General features: G+C 42.4%; 1 protein-coding gene across 1 annotated transcript in view; it reads right to left on the minus strand.

Moving 5' to 3' along the window:
• LOC126266645 (nephrin-like) overlaps positions 1 to 24675 on the minus strand; it is a 336835-nt gene that overhangs the window by 164838 nt on the left and 147322 nt on the right. The window contains exons 4-5 of the mRNA XM_049971078.1: positions 16351 to 16461; positions 637 to 840 (exon numbers count right to left, since the gene is read on the minus strand). Of these exons, the coding sequence (XP_049827035.1) occupies positions 637 to 840; positions 16351 to 16461 (315 nt within the window). The remainder of the gene's footprint in view (positions 1 to 636; positions 841 to 16350; positions 16462 to 24675) is intronic.

The raw sequence follows: 24675 nt of genomic DNA on the forward strand, positions 1-24675 counted from the left end.
ATAGCAGCCTGCATTGCTGCGAAAGGTGGATATACACTGTACTAGTGCCGACATTGTGCATGCTCTGTTGCCTGTGTCTATGTGCCTGTGGTTCTGTCAGTATGATCATGTGATGTATCTGACCCCAGGAATGTGTCAATAAAGTTTCCCCTTCCTGGGACAATGAATTCACGGTGTTCTTATTTCAATTTCCAGGAGTGTATTAATTGAGGACAACATTTCCTAACTTTTATTTCGTGTTTCTCCCGAAACTTAGATTAGTAACTTAAATTGCAGCCTGGTTCACGTCGAAGTACAGTAGGTTTCACTCGGCTTTCCTACTGATGATCTGCTGAGACAATGTTCACAGGTAGGTGCAGGTCCGTCGTAAAGGGACGGAAAGAACCGCGCCGCCGCAAACCGTCCTGGATTCATGGTGTCAGTTCCCTCCAGCACTACTTCAGACATTAGTCGAGTCCAGGCCACTTCGTGTTGCGGCACTTCCGCGTGCTCACGGGGGTGGTACAGGTGTTAGGCAGGTGTACCGGTTTCTTAGGCTCTTCAGTGCATTACTTGTATGGAGCTGGAACGCTGTAAGCTGCTGCCGGCAGTTAGCATCTCATGCCGCCGCTAGTGCAGGCGCTGCGTTTGACTCACGGTGCAGGTCGAGCGTGAGGGCGACGCGGCGCGGGTCGACGAGCGGCGTGTTGCGCGCCTGGCAGGCGAAGACGGCGCCCAGGTGGCGGCGCGCCACGCCGCGGAACGCCAGCCGGTTCTCTACGACGCCCGCCACGCGCCGCTCGCAGTCGGCGTCCACCACCTCGCCGTCCAGCAGCCAGCGCACCGACGGCTCCGGCTTCCCTGCCACCACAACGCACGGCTGGCTCACGTTCTGCTCGACAAGCACAACCTGTCATCTGGCCGTCTCTTCTCACAGAAGACAAGTGCAAGAGTATCTCCTGCTCACATTCATCTAGCCCGAGTAATGCTGCAAGGGTTAGAATCGACGCGGATTGCTGTCACTGCTTGATGAGGATGTTCAAAAATGTTCAAATGTGTGTGAAATCTTATGGGACTTAACTGCTAAGGTCATCAGTCCCTAAGCTTACACACTACTTAACCTAAATTATCCTAAGGAGAAACACACACACACCCATGCCAGAGGGAGGACTCGAACCTCCGCCGGGACCAGCCGCACAGTGATATGGATGTCCTGACCGATCCGGAGTCGAAAGGATGACAGAAACATTTTCGCTCCTGAGGAAACTTGGGGAAGCAAATGAAGCAGTAACCTAAGTTTGCAATCAATCAGTATGCAAATACAGTTACGTTCGAAGCAAAAAAAAAAAAAAAAAGAACTGTGATGAACTTCAGTTTGAAAAGCGTATATAACATTGTTAAATTAAAAATAGATGGGTAGATGGTATCCCACGTCCTGGAATGCACCACAAAAAATAAAACGAGGATGGTGAAAGAAGTATTTTCTAAGTAGAAGATACTTTACTGCTGCAATGTGGACAAATACAGCGGGAACATTAATAGCACCGACAAACTGCAGGGACAGATCCATGAGCGGAAATGGAGGGAAAAATGTTCTACGAACATGTCCTGAAATGCATCGTTGCCACGGTAGATAGCACTGAGGAATTAAAGTTTCTGTGGCCACTTGCCTCGTGGCCCTTGTGTGCTGCAGGCTGTGTGATTTACGCAGCGAACTGTCAGCAGCAGAGTGGTCCAGTATTTACGTCGACACAAACCGAGACGGTGTTCGTGTACGGCCAAACAGATGGGAATGGTCGAGAGGCAGAACCAGGTCCTCCAAATCTGCTGTAATCACAGTCCGCTGCTTCTACACATACATCTACATCCATACTCTGCAAGCCACCTGACGGTGTGTGGCGGAGGGTACTTTGAGTACCTTTATCGGTGCTCCCTTCTATTCCAGTCTAGTATTGTTCGTGGAAAGAAAGATTGTATGTACGCCTCTGTGTGGGCTCTAATCTCTCTGATTTTATCCTCATGGTCTCTTCGCGAGATATACGTAGGAGGGAGCAATATACTTGAACAAAAGCCCGTACCGAGCTACTGAGCGTCTCTCCTGCAGAGTCTTGCACTTGAGTTTATCTATCATCTCCATAACACTTTCGCGATTACTAAATGATCAAGTAACGAAGCGCGCTACTCTCCGTTGGATCTTCTCTATCTCTTCTATCAACCCTATCTGGTACGGATCCCACACTGGTGACCAATATTCAAGCAGTGGGTGAACTAGTATACTGTAGCCTATTTCCTTTGTTGTCGGATTGCAGTTCCTTAGGATTCTTCCAATGAATCTCAGTCTGGCATCTGCTTTGCCGATGATCAGCTTTATATGATCACTCCATTTTAAATCACTCCTAATGCCTTCTCCCAAATTATTTATGAAATTAACTGCTTCCAGTTGCTGACCTGCTATACTGTAGCTAAATGATAAGGGATCTTTATTTCTATGTATTCGCAGCACATTACACTTCCCTGCACGTTCGGCAGTGTGATGGTACCATGATCACACAAACGCCCATAAAGGACTTGAAATATTGCGTGATGTGGTTGGCGTCTCTGAGATACTTGCTTTGGTATAGCTGTGTTTCCTCTTGACCGTTTCCATCTGCTTGGACGTACAAAAACACTCTCTCGGCTTGTTCTTGACGTGAATACAGGGTCAGTTTTGCTGCTTACAGTACGCTCCGTCAATTGCACACCCTGTAACACAGAGCGAACGCACGGCACGTTGTCACAAGAACTTTCATTCGTCAGCGCCATCTACGGTGGAAACGATTGATTTCCGCACCGATATTGCTTGGTTGCCTCGTTGATTTGTGGGAGGGGACCTAACAGCGAGGTCATCGGTCTCACTGGATTAGCGAAGGATGGGGAAGGAAGTCGTCAGTGCCCTTTCATAGCAACCATCCCGGCATTTTCATGAAACGATTTCGGTAAATCACGGAAAATCTGAATCAGGATGGCCAGACGCGGGTTTGAAGCGTCGTCCTCTCAAATGCGAGTCCAGTTTGCTAACCATTGCGCCACCACCTCGCTCAGTGACACATGTTCGTAGGACTTTCTTCCTCCATTTTCAGTCAGGAATCTGTCCCTGCATCCTTCCGGTTTTATTAATGTTCGCACTGCATGTGAAGAAAAGACTGATAAATTGAGGACATGACCTATCCTAGGGTGTACGCTAATATTCTTTATTTAATTCATAATAAAGAACGTTAAGATATAGCCTAAAACGGATCATGTTTTCATTTATAAAATATTTAATCTGTAGATCAACACAGAAACAAAGTGTTTACTGGTAAATCGTGCTGTATGGAATATCCTGTTGTATGGTACCGAAACATGAAAAACCCAAAAGAAAGACAGAGCATGGATGCGTCCTTTAAAGATGTAAACGTGGAGAAAGATGGAGAGAATAGGTTGCATGATACGTATAAAAATGAGGACGTCCTCGGAAGCGTGGAATAGCAGAGACAATAACGTACTAAGGGCTACAAAAAGAAGAAAAGTACAATGTTAACTTATCTCCAATACTTTTTTGACAAAAGTACTTTGGAAGTCTAAACGAAAAGAAACTCGATACAAGAGTCTTTTTTGGAAAAGAAGACCAAACGGTGGAGGAAATTATTTCAGATTCTTGAAGACTGTTGCATCATTAAGAAGGAGGCGATGGACCGCCATAAATTTAGACGCAAAGGACATGTTAACACAGCAGGCGACAGATGACGAAGCTTCTTGGCAGACTGAAACTGTGTTGCAGACCTACTCAGGTCCTTTGCCTTTCGCTAGCACTTGGCCGCACGCAGTTGTAATCTGCCAGGAAGTTTCACACCAGCGTACACTCCGCTGCGGAGTGAAAATTTAATTCTGAAAGCTGATGATGCTGGTATATCTATAGACTGCATAAGAAATACAAATGGATTGGGCACACAAATTATTTTCACACAGACTCTCATCAGTGCACTTCAGCTGATCACAGTTAGTTACATGTGGACACTTATTTCTTAGTTATCGAAATCTTTCCCCAGAACAAATGTACGAAATATGACTACAACTTTCAGATTCCTGAAAAGATCCATGATAATAATAACCAATCTCATTGTATAGATCTGTTCAAGACACAGGGGATACTAAATGCACTATGTGGATAAGGTTTACCAATCAGTTATAGAAATAAAGAAATGACCTTCATAATTAATGTTTGTTACGCAAGAGGACCTAGGCTAAACTTACATTTCTCAACAAAAATAAATATAAAACTCGAAAAAACATTTTCGACTTAGGAATACAGTTGCCCAGGGACATGTGCAATTATTTACATATGTGATGTGACAGGTACTGTGGCTGCTCTCCTTTCAAAGATACACTATGGCTACGCTCCTCGGGTAGGCCGTATTGAATTTCAAATGGCTCAGAGGACTATAGGACTTAACATTTGACATCATCAGTCCCCTAGAACTTAGAACTACTTAAACCTAACTAACCTAAGGACATCAGACACATCCATGCCCGAGGCAGGATTCGAATCTGCGACCGTAGCGGTCGCGCGGTTCCAGACTGAAGCGCGTAGAACCTCTCGGCCACAATGGTTGACGTATTGAATTTCCTCAAGCTCTTAATTGGTGTGTTTCATATTATAACACATTATAGCCTGTATCCTATAACTTAAGTTTTTAGAACACTAGTACATTGAGTATATCTCCAAAAGGTACGTTCTAATGACATTAAATGTCAGATAACGAGTTTTAAGAGTTTAAATGTTTTAGGATGTGTGTGTGTCATTCTGTTGTAAAGCTTTTGAAAGTATGCATAAGCTTAGTGCAAAATTTCTGTGGCTACTTCCACTATAATTTCCTTTAGAAACTGACTGCTCACTCGTACATTAATACCACATAATATTAATACTGTCATCGAAGCGTGTGGTGAAATGTCAGTCTACGTGAATTACACTGCAAAGTAAGAATGACTGAGGCGCCATGTCGTTCTTCCTTGTGAACGTACATACACCGCTTTGGGTTAACGAGTACCATCGGGACGTAGTGAGTGGAGTAAATCAGTGACGACGAAATTTGGAGGCTCTGAATTTCGCAGACGTTGTAAGACAAAATTGGTATTTATGTCACGCAGCCGGCTCGAGTCTAATATGCAGCAGTGGCGGTGGCGGCTGCCGATATTTAAAGGATTTCCATTACGGCGCGGAGTGGTGCGTCGGCGCGGCACCAAATTACTTTACGTCCCTGCCAGGTGTGACGAGTCAGGGAATGGTGCGCGGAGGGGAAGGGGGGGGGGGGAGGGGGGCGTGGCGCGGGGCCCGAGTAGCCGAGTCACAGTCCGTTTGGTAACTACCCTAACTGAAGAGCGGTCGCCGGATAACCGGATGCGGCAATGAAGGAGCTTCTCCTTTCGGGGTTATGTCAATGCTAGACTAAGGTGTCTCATAAACAATCCCTGCTTTTATAAAATCTTGAAGCAACAGTGCATGACTGAACACATTTTGGTCAGATGAGCCATACAGAAATCTAACTGCCCAATTTCCCTGATCAGTACTCGATACAGACAACGATTTTGACACAAGTTTGGTTTTAAGATAGTATAAATTTCTCAGCTGCAGGAACGAAGCACATTACAGGTGGCTTACAACAAGAAATTCTCTGACCCTAGAAAAGTGTAATGGGATTCTTATTTTTCTTACCATATGTCAGTGTCTTATAGGATAATGTTAATTCCAACTTCATACCTTTTGAAATAAGTGTGTTTATTGATGACCAAATGCTATCTAGTAAAAATGAAATAAAGTCCAATCAGAAGTTGACGAAATATAAGCGGCGATCGAAAAGACTTCGTATGAAAGCTTGCCGCAGCGTATATGAAAAGTAGGGCAGCTCCGAAGCGGGTATATAAGCACCGCCATCTAGACAAGAGTTTATTGACGGATTCGTGTCTTTCGGAAGTGCCTGTGGCAAATGCGGAAACTTGAACTGTGGTGATGTTATTACCTAAAGCGTTCAAACAGGGTCAACGTGCTGCTGTTATTTGTTTGGCTGCCGAAGGAAAAACGCCAGTAGCAGAATAATGTGTATGGAGGTAAGAGGCAGCAGGTCTGTCCAGAATCAACGTTGTGATGGGTTGCTGCTGTTTCCTGATAACGCTTTGGCCGTTGTGGCCGAGCGGTTCTAGGCGCTTCCGTCCGGGACCGCGCTGATGCTACGGTCGTAGGTTCGAATCCTCCCTCGGGCATGGATGTGTGTGATGTCCCTTAGGGTAGTTAGGTTTAAGTAGTTCTAAGTCTATGGGACTGATGACCTCAGACATTAGGTCCCATAGTGCTTAGAGCCAACCTGATAACGCATATCCCCATGTCGGATATGTCATAACTCAGAATTTACGCCAACTTAAGTGGGACACACTCGAGGATGCACCCTGTATTACTCTCCCCCATGCGATTATCACACCTCCGGTCCGTCAAAAAGGGCTTGATTGGTCGACAATTCCTGTCGGACGAGAATTTGCAACAGGCAGTTACGAAGTTCTTCACGCAGCAGTACAGGGTGTTTTACTAGAAGAGTATGTTCAACCTGATGAGTCGGTGGGATGATTGCTTCAATACTCACGGTGATTTTGCTTGGTTGGCATACCGTTTCTGGGCTGTCCGCCCTTTCAGCGGAAACTTTATGATCACCGCTTATATAGAGCTATTGCAAAGTCTTTGCAACGTAACTCGGCCTCGGTGACAAAAATGTGAACTTAATCGCCAGTCAGCATCAATACTTTGCTACCTAGTCACCAGAGAGCGAATTCACGACTTTACAATTAGATTTCTGTATTGCTCATCTGACCAAGATGTGTTTGGCCATGCACTGTTGTATTAAGATTTTATAACAGCAGGGATCGTTTATGAGACACCTTAATCTGGCAATGACATAACGCTGAAACAGTTAAATAAATCAATAAATATATTTACATTATTAAAAGGAAAAAAATCATTATTAATGTAGCACTGAAGGATGATGTTGTGCACTACAACCACAGCTTTTGTTGAATTATTTCTTTATTCAAATCAAACACAAATTTATTGCGAATAGTACCCTCGCACAGGTTGTTACTGAAAAGACTCTGTGTGCAAGAAACGAAAATGATTCATTTTCAACAGATAGCGGTGCTTTTGTAGGCAGTATCGGATATGAAGTGGAAGCTTGGAGCCCCGCATCAAATCGATTAAAATGTAATGAAATGTTAAAGTTCAGTCGGTGTGTACAATCCTTTACATAGTAACAGTTTCACTGGGGCTAATATATTCATTCACTGTTAGCCGGATTATGAGTCAATGTCGTCTTGTACTCAGACGGTCAAGATATTGTAATCCCCAACTGGTAAACATGTAAATATTTCTAAGGTTCGAACTGGTGGCATCGAAACATTTCCAATACCGAATAACTCTTAAGCTCAAGAAGCTCTCTGGTCGCACAAACCATACCAACGCCAACGACACTAACGAAGATACGAATACCAAGACGCTGCGCTCTAAGCGGTCAGCCCTTTTGAAAACTTGGTCATGTGAGCCGCTGCCTTCCTCAGCGCAACTACTTACTTGACTACAATCATAATATCATCATCTTCTCTTCAGGTATTAGGCACGAATTGCCTGTTACGGTACCCATGTCTGTCGGGGTCTTCCACTGTCTCTTCTCCCAAAGCACTTATAATTTCTTGCCTTTGATGGAAGTCTCTAACTCTCCATTCTGTGTAGATGTTCGTTCCATTTTCTTCTGTAATCTCTAATTTTATCACTGACGCTAAACATTTTCAGTTCGTCTCTGACATCTTGATTTCTTAGCCTTCTTGTGCAACCTTCAACACCTATAAGGAATTTCATTTCTTGTGCCTGAATCCGGCTTTCTCGCTTCTTGGTAATCACTGATGTCTCACTACCATAGTGCAGTGTTGGAACTGCAACATTTTTGTAAAATTTAATTTGAGTGTCTTTCCTGGTTTTGTTTTTTAGGTTTCTTTTAATTGTTCCACATACTTGGATGGATTTACTAAGCTTAATTTCAATATTTCTGCTGTAGCAATATGTCATTTCTGATCCGAGATAGTTGAAATGGATTACTTGCTCTAAAATCTTCTGATCTATCACTATTTTGTATCTGATTGCTTCTTTCCCCATGAAGGCCATTATCTTAGTTTTTTCTTTTGAAGTGTCCATGTTAAACTTTGCACTTATTTATTTTAGTAAATAGATTCCTTTCTGAAGGGCATCTTCCTTCTCTGCTAGGATCACTGAATCATTGGCATATAATAAAGTATTTAAAAGAATGTTCCTGTCTAGGAAGATGCCTTTCTGATACTCTGATCATGTATTCTTTCATTAATGTAGACGTTGAACAAACTTGGAGAGATGTCGTACCCATTTGTTAGTTGGTACCTCATTAGTTGGTTTACCATTAAGATCTAGAGTGACATTTGTGTCTTGACATAAGCTTTTTATCGCATTTACTAGATGTTGTGGATATCCATGAGTTGTCATTATATCCCAAAATTTCTGTCTATTGACATTGTAAAAAGCTTTTCTTTAAAGGCAATAAAAGCAATGTGTGTTTCTTTATTATACCCTCTCCGTTTTTCTATTATTTACTGTAGACTAAAAACTGTATCTACTGTGGAGCGTACTTTCTAAAACCCATTTGTTGGTCATGCAGTACTGCTTCGTCTATGTTTTTAAGTCTCGTATTTAAAATCTTAGCATACACCTTGTATGCTGAGTCCAGTAAACTTATTACACTGTAATTACTGCATAGGCATTTATCTCCTTTTTTAAAAAATTGATATCACTCTAGCTGTTTTCCATTCTTTGGGAATACTCTTTTTCTCCCAACATTCGTTGAATAGATGTAGCAGTCGTTGGTGTAGCATCATTCTTCCATAACATTATGCAAGTTATACTACATATATGTAAAATATACATAACAAAGTAACTGGCTTTATCCAGATTTATACAACACAAACGGAACTGCAGAAAACATATTCAACTTGACAAACTTATTCACCTTGGCACTACGGTCTTATGTTACTAAAATGACAGACTTACATAAAGTTACCAAAATCTCACTGAATAAACATGCGGATTGATAGAATAATAGAACAATCCTCGCATGCTGACGATAATCCTTTGTGAACGTGTGGATAAAACTTTGTTTGGTTTCCTTATACTATATTCAATAAAACATTCATAACTCTTCGTGTACCTGTTAAACAATAATAGAAATATGGCCATTCTGTAGCTGACGTCAAGATATATATACCTGTGTATCATATGCTTAAATTTCTTGACTCTATGTCTTTATATTGACTTTATATATAATTTTTAGTTCAAACGTTAATAACTTCTCAAACAAGAGTTTTATACACCGTCCAGTCAAATAATTATGACCAGTGCCTGGTTTCGAGTCAGCGTGCAATAGTCGCTCACAGACTGCAGGTGGTAACAAAATCAGAGGACAGTACGTAACGCTCATCGGATGGTTGAGGGGGAGGGGGGGGGGGGGTGAGGGGGACGCGGTAAACAGTGCAGTTGTTGTAATGCAAAGTCCATTCACTGAATAATGACTGCGATATTCCTTTATGGCGTGACTATCGAACTATGTTAAGGTTTCGAAAGATGATTTTATTCCCATTATCCAAAGTGACTCTGATTACGACAAGATGTGGATCATGCAAGACGGAGCACCCCATCGAAGCAGGAGAGCGTTTGATGTCCTGGAGGAGCACTTTTGGGACCGAATTCTGGTTGTGGGTTACCCAGAGGCCACTGAGATGGCCCTCGATTAGTCGCCATATTCTTCGGATCCTAACACATGCGACTCCCTTTTGTGCGGCTATATTAAAGACGCTGTGAACAGCAATGACCCCAAAACCGCTGATGAAAACAGCTATTCAGGAGGTCACCGACAGCATCGATGTTCCGACACTTCAACTTGTCGTGAGGAATTTCGCTATTCGTCTACGCCACATCATCGCCATTGACGGCAGGCATATCGAACATGTCATAACCTAAATACGAATATTTTTTTAGTGACGTTTAAATGCTGAATAAAGTGTGTGCACGCCGTAGATTACAACTAATTTACGTTTTTTTCATGTAGTTCAATAACTGTCACCTGCACATGTGGCCAGCTGGGCTAGTTCAGTGACGTAGCACCACTCAGTTGACGTGTGTCGCAATGGTTGGCTAGGTTTTTCTTAGAGAGAAAATTTTTACTTCTTCTTTACGCACTCTTGCTACCCCGCCCCCTTCCCCGTGATGACGTGACAGGAGGGAGTTAAACAGGAGGGGTGAAGAAGCATAAACACCCTTTACAGCTTCGGATTAGTTCGAGAATTGGTCGAATGGTTTTGAACGGTCCCTAATGGTTCCGCAACGTTCATCACAGCAAAAATTACGGTCGCGCTACACTCGAAATCGAGGGGCACAGTAAGTGCCGTTGCAGGCCCACAACATACATAAGAGAAGGTCTCATTCCCCCAGAGAAATTATCAGTGTCAAAGACTGTCAAAAACATCGTCCTTTTCTCACTGGACTGCGAATTGCTGGTTTTCGACTGCGTAATGGGTGAGAACCAACGCCCAGAGTGGAGGGGTGGTTCCAATTGACGTTCTTTATGCCACCCAGTGAGACCTTTTCTATCAATTCTGAGCGTGTATTTGAAATATTCTTAAATATTTATGGGTAAGATGGGGAGTGACGAACTTCTCATCACGCGACTTGTACACAATGGTTTTAGGCAGAATTGTGGTGAAATTTGGTGCCGAAGTGAAGTCATTAACACCAGTTACACCACAAAGGAGCTCTGGCCTTTCTTTCTCATGCGCCGACACGGTGGTGTCTGGATCGTAGTCGAACCTGAGGGTCACGCTGCAGAGAGCCACGGTCTGGCACCATTAAAGAGAAAGACTGTAGGCATCTTTGAGCCATGTTTCGAACTTCTGCGTCACAATGCGAGGCAATCACGCGGCTTAGAAAAAGTGACAATTTAAATGTGTGCCATATTGTAGTTTGCATAGAAAGCTGACTTTTGTGAGGCAGAGGACGTAACTAATATAACGTGTTCTTGAAGTAGCTTTTGTGCAGCTTTCCCTTTGTCTTTATGGCAAAGGGAAGGAGGAGTGATGACGCAACGTTTCTCATCACCAGACTTTGGGCCCGTGTCCTGGATTGAGTTCCACACCTCTCAACAGTGCCTCATGATGTGAGATCATATGCCATTGTTCCTGATGATCCGTCTTTCGGATGGGGACGCTAAGCTTGGCAATCCCTTTAGAGCTATTCGAGAGGAGCCGGCTTTGTGCATCAGCAGGTTTCACTCTGTTTCTCCTCTCATCATCTTCATCCAAAAAAATATGACATAACACTAAACGCACCCATTTCAGTCACCAACACGTACCAAACACTCTTACACAGGCAACTCTCACACCCAGCAAAGGAACGGTGACATTTTGTGCTTAGGACAAAGACACGTTTGCAGTGCGGAGGTTGAACCTGGCCTCCGGTGTCTTCCAGCCAACAAAACCATACGAATTTACTTTCGCATATAACTTTCAACTGTTACTGGAGACAGGATGCGTTTTCGGTCAGAAGCTAACTGTACTGCAGTCTAGTACCTTATATGACAAGTGAAAAAAGCGAATGAAGCATTCAATTGCGGTGGATGCAGCCGAACAGCACTCTTTGAGCTTAACGACCGCACAATCCTCTTTATATTTTTTCTTCTTGACAACAACACAATCCTCTTTTCCTAATTCAATAATGGACTATGTCCCGCTAAATGTGTTACTGACAATCTGCGAGGACTGAAGAGAGCAGTGTTAGGGATAAAGCAATTATCTATTCAACAAATTCTGCTATGCGTTTCGAGTTGATGATGGTGTGTCACTCAGTCATACACAATACAATACCCCGAAATTTTGAACAGAAACACTTTTTAATACCTGAAATCAAAATTTCGTGACTCGATTTCTCTTGTCCATGTGGACAGAAAGTTCATCTGTAATCTTTCTCTCTTTCAATCTTCTTTTTTTCCGTAAACTAAATCATAACTTCGTTCTCGTATAACTGAATTCCCTGTGTACTAGTCTTTACAGCCCTTAACGTTTAGACAAGAGCTTGCAAACAGGGGCTCGCGATCCATTCACCTCAAGTGAGTGCTTCCCCTCCAAAACTGCTCGCGGTAGTCTACGGTTCTCTTATTTATCAGCAGCCGAGTGGTGTACTGTCTCTTCCACTATTCCCTCAACTCAGAGGCTCGAAGCTTCGTTTGCTGTCCTACTTTGAAGAGGCATCTCTGTTTTGTTAGTCGTCTTAACTCTCTGTATTTTGTTCAGGTTTACTCTCCCCAGTACTGCGTTGTTGCTCTGGTTGTAATTTTTGTTATTACTTCTGGCTCGTATTCTGTTTGTTGTTCTGGTCATTACAGTTGCTATTTTTTTACTAGGATGCTCAAGAATTTACAAAATGTTATGTTAAGAGCAGGAAAAGTAGTAGGTGAATATGGAGGAGGGGAAAGGAATGAAAGAGGAAGTCCTCTGGTAGAATTTTGCACACAGCATAATTTAATCACAGCTTACACTTAGCTTAGGAACTATGAAAGGAGGCTTCATACGTAGAAGACACCTGGAGACATCAGAAAGTTTCAGACTGATTATATAATAGTAAGACAGAGATTTCGGAACCAGGTTTTAAACTGTAAGACATTTCCAGGGGCACATGTGGACTCTGAGCAGAAATTAATGGTTGTGAGCTGCGGATTAAAACTGAAGAAACTGCAAAGGGCGGGATTTTAAGGAGATGGGATCTGGATAAACTGAAGGAACCAGAGGTTGTACAGAGTTTCAAAGAGAGCATTAGGGAACGATTAACGAGAACAGGGGAAAGGAGTATAGTAGAAGAAGAATGGGTAGCTTTTAGAGATGAAATAGTGAAGGAATGGAAAACCAGTCATAAGCAAAGAAGAGAAAGCAGAAAGGTGGAAGGAGTATACAGATGGAGATATATTTGAGGGCAATATTATGGAAGGGGAAGAGGGAGTAGATGAATATGAAAAGGAAGATATGATGATTCGTGAAGAACTTGACAGAGCACTGAAAGACATAAGTCGAAACGAAGCCCCAAGAGTAGACAACAGTCCGTTAGAACTACTAACAGCCTTGAGAGAGCCAGCCTTGAGGAAACTGTTCCATCTGGTGAGGAAGATGTATGAGACAGGCGAAATACTCTCAAACTACAAGAAGAATGTAATAATACCAATTGTAAAGAAAGCAGGTGGTGACAGACGTGAAATTTATCAAACTCTCAGTATAATAAATCACGGCTGCAAAATACTAACACGTATCCTTCACAGAAGAATGCAATAACTGGTAGAAGCCGACCTCGGGGAAGTTCAGTTTAGATTCAGAAGAAAGTAGGAACAGTCTAGGCAATACTGACCCTACGCCTACTCATAGAAGATAGGTTAAGGAAAGAAAAACCTACGTTTATAGCATTTGTAGGCTTAGAGAAATCTTTTGACAATGTTGACTGGAACATTGTCTTTCAAATTCTAAATGTGGCAGGGATAAAATACAGGAAGCGGAAGGCTATTAACAATTTGTACAGAAACCAGATGGCAGTTATAAGAATCGAGGGGTAAGGACGCAACGCAGTGGTTGGGAAAGTAGTGAGACAGGGTTGTAGCCCATCCCCCACGTTATTTAACCTATATACTGGACAGGCAGAAAAGAAACAAAAGAAAAATTTGGAGTAGGAATTAAAGTCCGGAGAGAAGAAATAGAATCGTCGAGATTTGCTGATGACATCGTAATTTTATCAGAGACAGCAAAGGACTTGGGAGAAAAGTTGAATGCAGTGGACAGCGGCTTGAAAGGAGGGTATAAGAAGCAAATCAGGAAAAGAAAAACGAGGGTAATGGAATATAGTTGAATTAAATCAAATGATCCCGAGGGAATGAAGTTAGGAAACGAGACACAGTAGTAGATGAGTTTTCCTTTTTGAGAAGCAAAATAACCCATGATGGTCGTAGTATGGAGGATATAAAACGTAGATAGCATCGCGTACAGATTTAAGTGTGAAGGAAACCTTACTGAAAGTGTTTCTATCAAGTGTAGTCATGTATGGAATTGAAACATGGACAATAAGCAGCTTAGACAAGCAGAGAAAAGAAGCTTTTGAAATGTGTTGTTACAGAAAAATCTCAAGATTAGATGGGTAGATCAAGTAACTAATGAGGAGGTACTGAATAGAATTGGGGAGAAGAGAAATATGTGGCAGAAGCTGACTTGAAGAAGGGATCGGATGGTAGGACACATTCTGAGTCATCAAGGGAGCACCAATTTAGTACTTGAGGGAAACGCGAGGCGGAAAGGGGGGGGGGGTAAAAGTCATAGAAGAAGACCACGAGATGAATACAGTAAGCAGATTCAGAAGGATGTAGGTTGCAGTAGTTACTCGGAGATGAAGAAGGTTACACAGGATAGAGTAGCACGGAGAGCCGTATCAAACCAGTCCTTGAACTGAAGGCCACAACAACATGTCTTCCTTTGCACGCTGTGTGGTTCTTTAGTGGATACGGGAGCGAGGAACAGATGCTGTTCATTAGCAGAGAATTCTTCATCTAACATCAAATAATAAAGAAATTCTTCCTATCCATATGTGGCACACAGCAAACCGGTGCTTAACAGTATTGGTGAAAAATAGTCTTACTTGCAATTTTAGGTTTTATTTTTCATCTACGCGTTTCGCCTTACTTAGGCATCAACAGGTTATCTTACTTTGAAAAATAAGTAAAATCAGCCAACCGGTTGCATAGGTTTTCTATATACCTTGACCAGGTTTCGTTAACTCTAAGGATGACTTCATCAGAAGGTAAGGTAATTACATGACGACCATGTCGTCAAAGATGTTCAGTGATTTAAGAGCTGAGTTGGTCCAGTCATACATTCAAATATAAGACATAATGTTCTTCAAAAGTCAAACATTAAAACATAAGTAACACCGTTGTGGTGTTAGTAAATACTTTTCGAAATGGACGCGTCCATCTACAAAATTTTTTACTGAGTTTAATGAAGGCGATGTTGGCCTGATATATTCGACGATGCCCTTTGTCTACACTAACAAAAGGATCCTTCTAAGAAATACCAAATTAAGATAACCTGAAAATGCCTAAATAAGACGAAACGCGTAGTTGAAAAATAAAAACTAAAACTGCAACCAAGACTGTTTTTAACCAATATTCAATAGTAATACTAATACATGACTTTGTTGTTGGTATAGCAGCGTCAGTTGTTAACAGTAGCTTTGAATGTAAAAATATATACAGATACAAAAAAATTTACAAATCTGTAATTCTACAATACGCCGGCAGTTCAGAAAATGTCATGCCCTGTAAATGTTATTCAACTGGGGAACATAGAAATGGGCTTTTTGTATGAACGCTAGAACTTAAGTACACCCGCCGATGGGGCTCTGGAGATGGCATTGTCGCATCTTTTTGGCAGCGGCGTAACTGAAACTGCTTAGCAGATTATAACTGTGTGCCGGACCGAGACTCGGAACTCGGGACCTTTGCCTTTCGCGGGCAAGTGCTCTACCAACTCAGCTACCCAAGCACGACACACGCCCCTTTACTTCTGCCAGTACCTCGTCTCCTACCTTCCAAACTTGCACTTGCCCGCGAAAGGCAAAGGTCCAGAGTTTGAATCTCGGTCCGGCCATTAAGTTTCATATCAGCGCACACTCCGCTGCAGAGTGAAAATCCCATTCTGGAAGCGGCGTAACTGTTCGTGGCAGGCAGCGCCCTCGTGCCACAGTGGCGGCTATAGGAAATGCGGTGACGTACTTGGCGGCGCGGGTATTTGAAAGTGCGGCGACCGGATCGCGGCCGATACCGCAGAAAAGAAAGCATACCGAAAACCATGTTTTCAAAGACGAGTCAGAGATTAAGTTCGTTTTCACACAATTCCCATGAAATGTCTTTACATGCTGACAGTTTTGAAACTAGTTTTGATCCCATCCTTTCTCTTTATCTGTGTCACATCAACTCCTTAGTTTTCCTATAGTACACTCAGCAGCGTGCATAAGCTGTTTTAGTTAATTTTTGTCTGCTGAACGTTTTTCCGCGTGTTGCTCCCACCGCATCACACTGAAGTGTCCCCAGGCTGTAACGGTTCATGACACACTTATTTTACTCACCCACTCATTTTATCACTACGTTATTTGGTAGGGGCTGTGTTCTATTGGTGCAGCGCGCAGCAGGCAGAGGCAGGAGACGGAGGGCTACTCACCGCCGAGCACGCGGCACGTGAGCACGATGTCGTCACCCTCGAGCAGCGGGCCCAGCGTCGCGTTGAGGCGGCGGCCCAGCCGGTCCAGCACCTGCGGCGCCTCGGGCAGCACTGCGGGCACACAACAGCAACGGCAAGGTTGGCCACACTGTCACCGGTAACGGCGTGATGCTGCTAAAAACACGAGGGATCAACGTGGGGCTTACAGTGCATGTGCTTCTAACAGATAGGATAAGATATAAGATAACCAGCCGAAATAACAGTCACCATCTTAAAATATAACTTAGATCGCTTTAAAACACAGTACTTGCTGTAACAATAGTAGCAGCCGGCCATGTGAGTCTACGACCCTGGCGTCAATCGAACTGTTGAAGTGGTATTTATGGGCGTGTTGGTTATATGGAATCTGCGTATTCGTATCGATATGTTAATAAGGTAGTGGCGGTGCTTGACTTACAAGGGGAGGCCACGACGTTTGGAACGCGGATTTACTGCAAACTTGGTACAATTGTAGTACTCAATGAGGACAACAAAATGTGTAAGCCGTAGCGCGTACTTCTCAAGCGTTATTGAGAAAATCGCAAAATAATTTCGGTCGTCGAATATGTATTTGTGCGTTGCTATTTTAACCATGAAGCGGCTGCGACTGGGTGGTGCCGGCACGGTAGCTCAGCGTGTTCGGTCAGGGCGTTAGTTAGCCTTTATCATAAAAAACAGGGTGAACGGATCATCGAACAGTCTGAATGGGTGTCATCGGACGTCCACCCTGAAGAAATTCAACGAACAATATAGAGCAATTTTTTTAAGTGTTTAGCGTTCAAGCTACTGGATCGCTGTATGGAGTTCCGTTCGTCAGTTTTTAGTTTTATTTTCAACACAGTCATTTTCCTTATTATTTATATTACAATTGATATAATGGGGAAAATATGTGTAATCGGATGAAATTTTATTGAAGGTACTATGTTATTTGGCAGTCTACTAATTGTAATAATCATAACTATCGACTAATAAACGACCAAATGCATAAAGTCATACTGAAAATGTATGCTTGTCCATGAGAAATCCCTTATACCTGGAACGAGCCCGAAACGACTTGTTACCTCCACGTTTTGACCGGCACAGACGGCTTTCGAAAGATGTACAATTAATCGTCGCTTTCCACATTACGAGTACAAGTTGCAGTATGGTATTTTTCGTAAAATGATGGAAAACATAAAGTTAAAAGGCACCGCATACGCAAGCTCTTTTGACGTTTTCTGTGGAAAAACAAACCTTTTTAACGTTTTCAAAAACCTTTCTTTCACACGATAGTTTGAAAGCAAACCATGCATAGCGCAGTATTTACTTAAAAATCGGCACTGAGAATTGGTTATGCAGTATCGAGTGTATTTTAATATGGTCTTCCGAGAAGAAATTTCTCGTTCTCTTTCGATTAAATACGAACAGTTTTGAAGACACGGAGAAGCATACATTTTCAGCGTCACTTTATGCATTTGGTCGCTTACTAGTCGATAGTTATGAATATTATATTATTTGTGATAATAAAAATTAGTAGACTGCCAAATAACATTGTAAATTTAATAAACGTTACACGTATTTTTCCATGATATCAATTGTAATACAAATAGCGAAGAAAATGACTGTGTTGAAAATAAAAAAAATGACAAACGGAACTCGATCCAGCGATCCAGCGGCTTGAACGAAAACCGTTTTTCTTTTTATTAAAAAAAGTACATTTTGTTCGATCATCCGTTCGCTCAGGTTTTTATCATAGAGGAAAGCTAACGTGCTGACCGAACACGCTGAGCTACCGTGCCGTCACCACTCGGCTGCGCCGCTTCGTGGTTAAAATGGCCACTCACATACTGTATATATATTCGACGAACGAAATTATCTTGCGATTTTCTCAGTAACGCATGAGAAGTACGCGCTACTGCTTACAAATTTTGTTGTCCTCGTGGAGTACTACGAATGTACGAAGTTAACAGTAAATCCGCGTTTCAAACGTCGGGGCCTCCCCTTGTTAGAGTACCTGAAGTTCCCTTGAAATACCGAGAGAGGACGAGAAAGGTGGTGCGCGGTGAACGGTGCGCAGGAAAGATTTCCCGGCAGAGCGACTAGTTTCAACTAGGAAAGGAGCTGGTTTGGAGCATTTCCATGCGGTGACCCAGGTCGTAATTTTGCTACGAAACTTCGTCAACGAGTTGTACCTGCTGCGAGGCAGTTGTGGCAGTAATTATCATCAAACAATGGAAGTTTATGGTCAGCTCCCGTCAGCTGTATTACATATTAACGGGGTCTCGTACCAAATGTCACGGAACGTATTGCCTGCGTGACTCTCGCTTGATAATGTTCGAGAGGGCTTGACTGCCCCAGCATTTACGTACATGTTTTGGGATATATAATTGAGAAATCGGTTACCACCTCTTCGGCGTAAGATGTCAGATTTACATGCTCCTTGCATTTAAGATTTCAAAGGAAGTGCCAGCAATGACTTGTGTGTTTTCTTGCGATTTAAATTTTCCTCTACAGATTGTATACCCCGGAAGCGATCGTATCGTACTGAGTTTTGTGATAACAACACGAGCTTGCAGTCGATGTACTGTGTGCAACTCGGCCAAGGGAGCCGTGCAGTTAACTGAATACTGGAACATTCATTTGCTACATTTATGAAAACAATTACACTGCAAGGAATGAACAACACAAGTGTCTTTTCTTAAATTATATGTAATTGTTTTAAAATGTTATAGGACGTATGGTAACATCGTTGTTGCTTTGTTTCATAGCACTAAAATCAAATTCTTTTAGTGCACCTTTATAAATCTTGTGGGACGACGTGTTGGGACCGACGCCGAATGTAAATATACTTATACCAACCTCTGAACGAAGTTTTTCAGGGTGACCCCTTAACATTCTTTTCAGTTATTGGCCTTTTTTGGGGGGGAGAGGGGGGGTTTCCAACTAAATGAGGGCTCTAATTTGACTTCCGTAGTTGTTTTAAATCAATGAAAAGCTATAGAGTTGATTTTTCGTGCATTTCAAGTACTTTGAAGTCTGCAATTTCTGATTCAATTATTGGCACTTTATATATCTTTTCGACGTCTGATTTGGTCACTGGCGTTTTAAATATTTTTTTTAAATTGTATGTTGTCTGATTTTCTCATTGCCGCGCTTAAGACTTTTTGATTTTTAACTGTTTGATTTATAAAATGGCTCTTTTAGGCAATTCTGTAATTAATATTTAAAGATAGTCTTTATTGTCTCAAAAACGACCCGTTTCACCAAAATAGGGCATCATCAGGTTATCTCAAGTTTCCATTTCATGTTTTCCTTTCCTGCTATCTTGTAAACCAGGAATGAGTACTAGTTTGTATACCCTCTTATTCTTTTTCTATAAAAGCTTCAGGTGAAAAATCTTTCACATATATTCTGTCTACAATACCGTTCACCAATCTGTAAGAATCAAACCTCTGGGCGTACACAAGTTTCGGTTCACAAAATCATCACTGGAGGGCTATAACAACGCAGTAAACATAATGTGGGATACACAGTGAAACTCAGAAAAAAAATGTTTTGAAAATTTACAGTTGTAAAGTTACCTACAAAGTTGGACATTAGTGCTCTACACATACATATCATTACAATGGCAGCAAGCTACAAACTTTCTCTTTCCTATTAGGTAATCAACTTGTAATGTTCCATGACATTTTGTTAGGAAATTTCATGTTACGCTCTTAAGCCACTCACGTGAATATGGAGAGGAAAACTATTATCTGAAGTTAGTTGATCTAGAATGGAACCAAACGCTGACGGCTTATCTTTGTGCAGAGCAAAGAATTTACGCAGGAGTTGCACCTCCCGTGGTGGGCATGAGTGATGAACGGACGTCTTTAGTTTCTGTGGTGGACGTGTTATTCCCTGTAGCCGCTGATGGAAGGAGTAATGGTGGCCCGCCATGGAATAATCAAAGAGCCTGTATTAGTAATAAACGTTATTTAACACGTAACTGACTTACTCTACGGTATACGAAACAAAGAGAAAGAGGAGCCTGGTGTTCATTGTAAGGTACATTCTGTTAATGGTTTTTGAGAGTACCTGGTTGAAACGATGGCACTCTGGTTATGAATGTTTTACGTTACTTGAAGGGAGAAGTTAGTTCTTTTTTCAGCTAATTCACGTAATCTCTCTTCTCCAAGATAAATTTATAGGTGATCCTAGTATCCAAAAGATACTAGCAAACAAATCTAATCTAAAAAAAAAGTCGTGTGCTATTCCAGGAGTAGGTATGGAACTGCTACGTGCGACGTCTCCCATGGAGCACTAGGCACACGATAAGCTTGTGTCAGAAGGTCAAGATCAAAAACTTGAAGCTTGTTAGCAACCCATCGTATCAAAAACCCCCTCCACAGTTAATGTCGGTGATCCACGCTTGGGTGGCCGGAACTACGTCGTTGGAGGAAATTTTGACCACAAGTACTTTCCTGGAAAGGGGAGGAGAGGTGGTGATACGAAGTTCCTGGTCACCAGATATACGTCACTATCCTGAATTCCAGAGTCGTATTGTTTCATTTAGTGAGAATATGTGGAGCTAGTGAGAGTGTTGTATGTCTCATGTGTTGACGTTAAGCTCGGCCACCCACATGGTAATATTGGACAGGAGCAGACAACGGTGTGGCACTGGTTTTCACTCTCTCCATTTTCTCATCATTAACGGGCCACCACGCTCTACACATCCATTACGGGAAGGAAAGCCTGTTCTGTTAGGCGGCTCTACTTATGCATCGGGATCCCTCAAGCCAAACAATGCCTTACTGCATTTTCTTTCATTATTGTATCCCATACAAAATATTACTGTTCGTATGATGTAATACGTAAATTATTATATTAGTGAATGGAAGTAAACAAAAATGATAGATATTGAAATAGAAAGAAGCAACTGGTAACCCAAGGCAGCCAATGGCAGCCACTGCAGATGCCGTGGTGGGTCAGCCAGAGGCGGCGGCGAGGAGCCGACAGCCAAATTGGATTCCGGGCCGCGGAGATCCTCCGTGGCGAAGGGAACCCCCGGCCGTGTGTCCTCTGATACGGGGATTCGCAGCGAGACCAAGGAAACGGCTGCAGCGCCGAGCCGCATCCTGTGACCCGCGGCTTCGTGCTGTTTGTTGGGCGACCTAAATCGCAGGCGCTCGATACAAGCATTCGCGGTGGCTGCTTCATTTCAATGCAACAGATCTGACTGCGCTGGCAACATGATTCGCACCCAGATACCGACGCCTTCAGTGAGCCCTGATGACCAGTGAGGTCAATCTATTTACGGGCCCACCTCTCTTACTATATAAAATTTAGATAAATTTGATAGGTTATAATTATTAGATTAGGAAATCGTTCATTAACTGTTTAACGTTTTATTTCTACATTTTTCAAATCAAAATTGATACTATGAATTCATTATAAGTATTGTCATCGTGTCTCTCATTTTCACGTAACACAAATGACAACATTTGTACTTTTCGTAGGAGTTTTGATACACGGCCTTATAACAGTCCAGTAATCTCCATATTTGCTTCCCGACGAACATGTGACCCTGTTCTTTGACAACTCGTACGTCCTCTGAAACTTATTTCGTATTCATCAAAGTTTTAGTCTCACTTTCTGTTTCCGATATTAGAAGAAACCAGTCAACTGCCTTGCATCATTCCTGGGAACTCCATCCCACTACGTAAGGTTCACACACTTGAACGAATTTATCAACATCTTCGTCGATGTAGTACCTGGCAATAGCGGGTAAACAACAACCCATTATTTTATCATCACCTTGGTATTTTCTTGCCAATTTTGTGATGTCCTTAGGTATTTTCTGCATTGAGGAAGTAGCTACATGTTCTTACATTAGTTTTACCACGACGTGACTGGAATGTTATTGTTACACCGAAAGCTTAATTCCCTTCCCTCTAGCTTATATTTGTATTTAATCATTAAAGGAAGCCCGCTGATGCTGGGTTATTCTGTGCTAACACAACATTTTTAATTTTTAGCAGCAGTTTCATTGTATTCAGCGTGTGAAACAACAATGAAATGGCACCATTCTGCCGTGTGCTGCCAACTGTAAATAAGGCGTGTAGCATATCTACATAGGTCAATAATTTTTCTGTAGTAAGTTGTAAAATTTACGCTGCATATTAAGAGCACGTATTACCTGTGATATGAAACCGAAAATATTCTTCTGGACAGAAGCATGTACAGTTGCTGTAGCTCTAAACTAGAAGAGTAGTTGAGAAAGCGCTGGGAAGATGTATAGGGTATTCGGGAGTTCACCTTATCAACAAGGACTTGTATAAGGGAGTGAGTACATAATATTTTGAATAAGAACCAATGTCCGAAAACGTACCGTTGCCGAGCTGCAGCCATTAGAAAACGTGTTTGCTAGGCAGCTATGTAACAGGGTAGTTACTGCAGTGGGTGCTTACGTCCGATAGGCTGATTTCATCTGACGTCTTTACTACCTCTCTAACCTGGTCCGAGCCTCATTCGCGCATTTGTTAGTTTTACAGCAACATGTTTGAGTACATTTGCACAACGTACCGAGATGATCCTTCTGAATGGCGAAGCGCATGACAAAGGAAGACCTGCTCGTCGCCTTTATCGAGCTCGTTCTCCACAACGCCTGACTCCATCACATACTCTTTTCTCCACAATTACGCAACGGCTTCCAGAAAGGATACCTTCACCATAAGCAGGCGTGACTGTAGTGGTCCAAGGAGACGCCGCAACTCCGTTTTTGCAAGATGCCGTACCGCATCACGTTGAAGAGAACAAGTCAACGAATACATGAGCAGTGTTTTGAGCTTTAACAAGGAGATCTGTAAGACAAGTGATGTACTGCGTCACGCATAATCAGTTACTTGTAAAAGTGATCGCGTTACCAACACTTTTCAACTGCTTGTAGCATGGGAACGATACGTTTCAGGACATAGGTTCCAAATCAAAATATTGTCTACTCACTCTCCTCTAAAAGTGCTAGATGTTTGTGACCGGAATTTCTGAACACCAGTTAGGATCCTCACAGGGGGGGACCCCTCCATAGTGCACAGTCGATTCAAAAGACATCTAACCAAACAATGGCTACTGCACGTCAGGTGTGTAGAAAAATCGTGCAGCAGTAGATAGAGATGATCCGGTCATTGTATAGAGAATGCGTATAGACTTCAAAGTTTATCATAGCTCACTCTTGCCGAGAGACAGTCACAAAACCAATTATTGGTTATTGTGTACAGGTGTCTGTAGCACCTAATTCAGTGTCCAGACACTCACAGATGACACATGAACTAATACTGAAGGAAGCAAAGCAAAATCAATAATTGTGAGCTCCTTTTCAAATGTTCCATTACAAACGAGCAACTTGGGGTACAGATCCAATTTAGCTTCGCTCCATCTCAAATATGATTATTTAGACGTTATGGCCAGTGACTTTGACAAACAGCTGAAGTCGCTAAAACTGAACTAGAGTCCGAGACCCAATGGAACATCTATCACCTTCTGTACTGAATTTCCAGCTTACAACTGTAATTTACCGTAGGTCATTCGAACAAAAATGTGTGCTTCCTAGTTGGAAGAAAGCAATGGACTCATCCATGTACAAGATAACAGAAGTGGTCCACAAACCTATTATCCAGTCTCCCTGGCATCCATCTGTTGCGGAATCTAAAAACACATTCTGAACTCAAATGGAATGAGGTACCTCGAACAGAATGACGTACTACATGCCAACCAGCAAGGATTTCGAAAACATCGATGATGTGAAACCCGTCTCACTCTTTTGTCACATATTATAAATAAGGCCATGGATCAAGGCAATATGAGAGATTTAGTATTTATTGCGGAAAAGGTCGATATCGTGTTGATGTGTGGCTGTTGTGATCAAAATGGCCAATGGGCGTGTGCTATGTATGCTGGACGGCATCATCCAAGTGTCCGGACCGTTTGCCGGATATTTACGTTATTTAAGGAAACAGGAAGTGTTCAGCCACATATGAAACGTCAACCACGACCTGCAACAAATGATGATGCCCAAGTAGCTGTTTTAGCTGCTGAAGCGGCTAATACGCACACCAGTAGCAGACAAACTGCGCGAGAATTGGGAATCTCAAAAACGTAGGTGTTGCGAATGCTACATCAACATCGATTACACCCGTACCATATTTATAGGCACCAGGAATTGCATGGCAACGACTTTGAACCTCGTGTACGGTTCTGCCATTGGACACAAGAGAAATTACGGGACGATGACAGATTTTTTGCACGCGTTCTATTTAGCGACGAAGCGTC

This window comes from Schistocerca gregaria, chromosome 1, assembly GCF_023897955.1.
Source record: "Schistocerca gregaria isolate iqSchGreg1 chromosome 1, iqSchGreg1.2, whole genome shotgun sequence".
Classification (NCBI taxonomy): domain Eukaryota; kingdom Metazoa; phylum Arthropoda; class Insecta; order Orthoptera; family Acrididae; genus Schistocerca; species Schistocerca gregaria.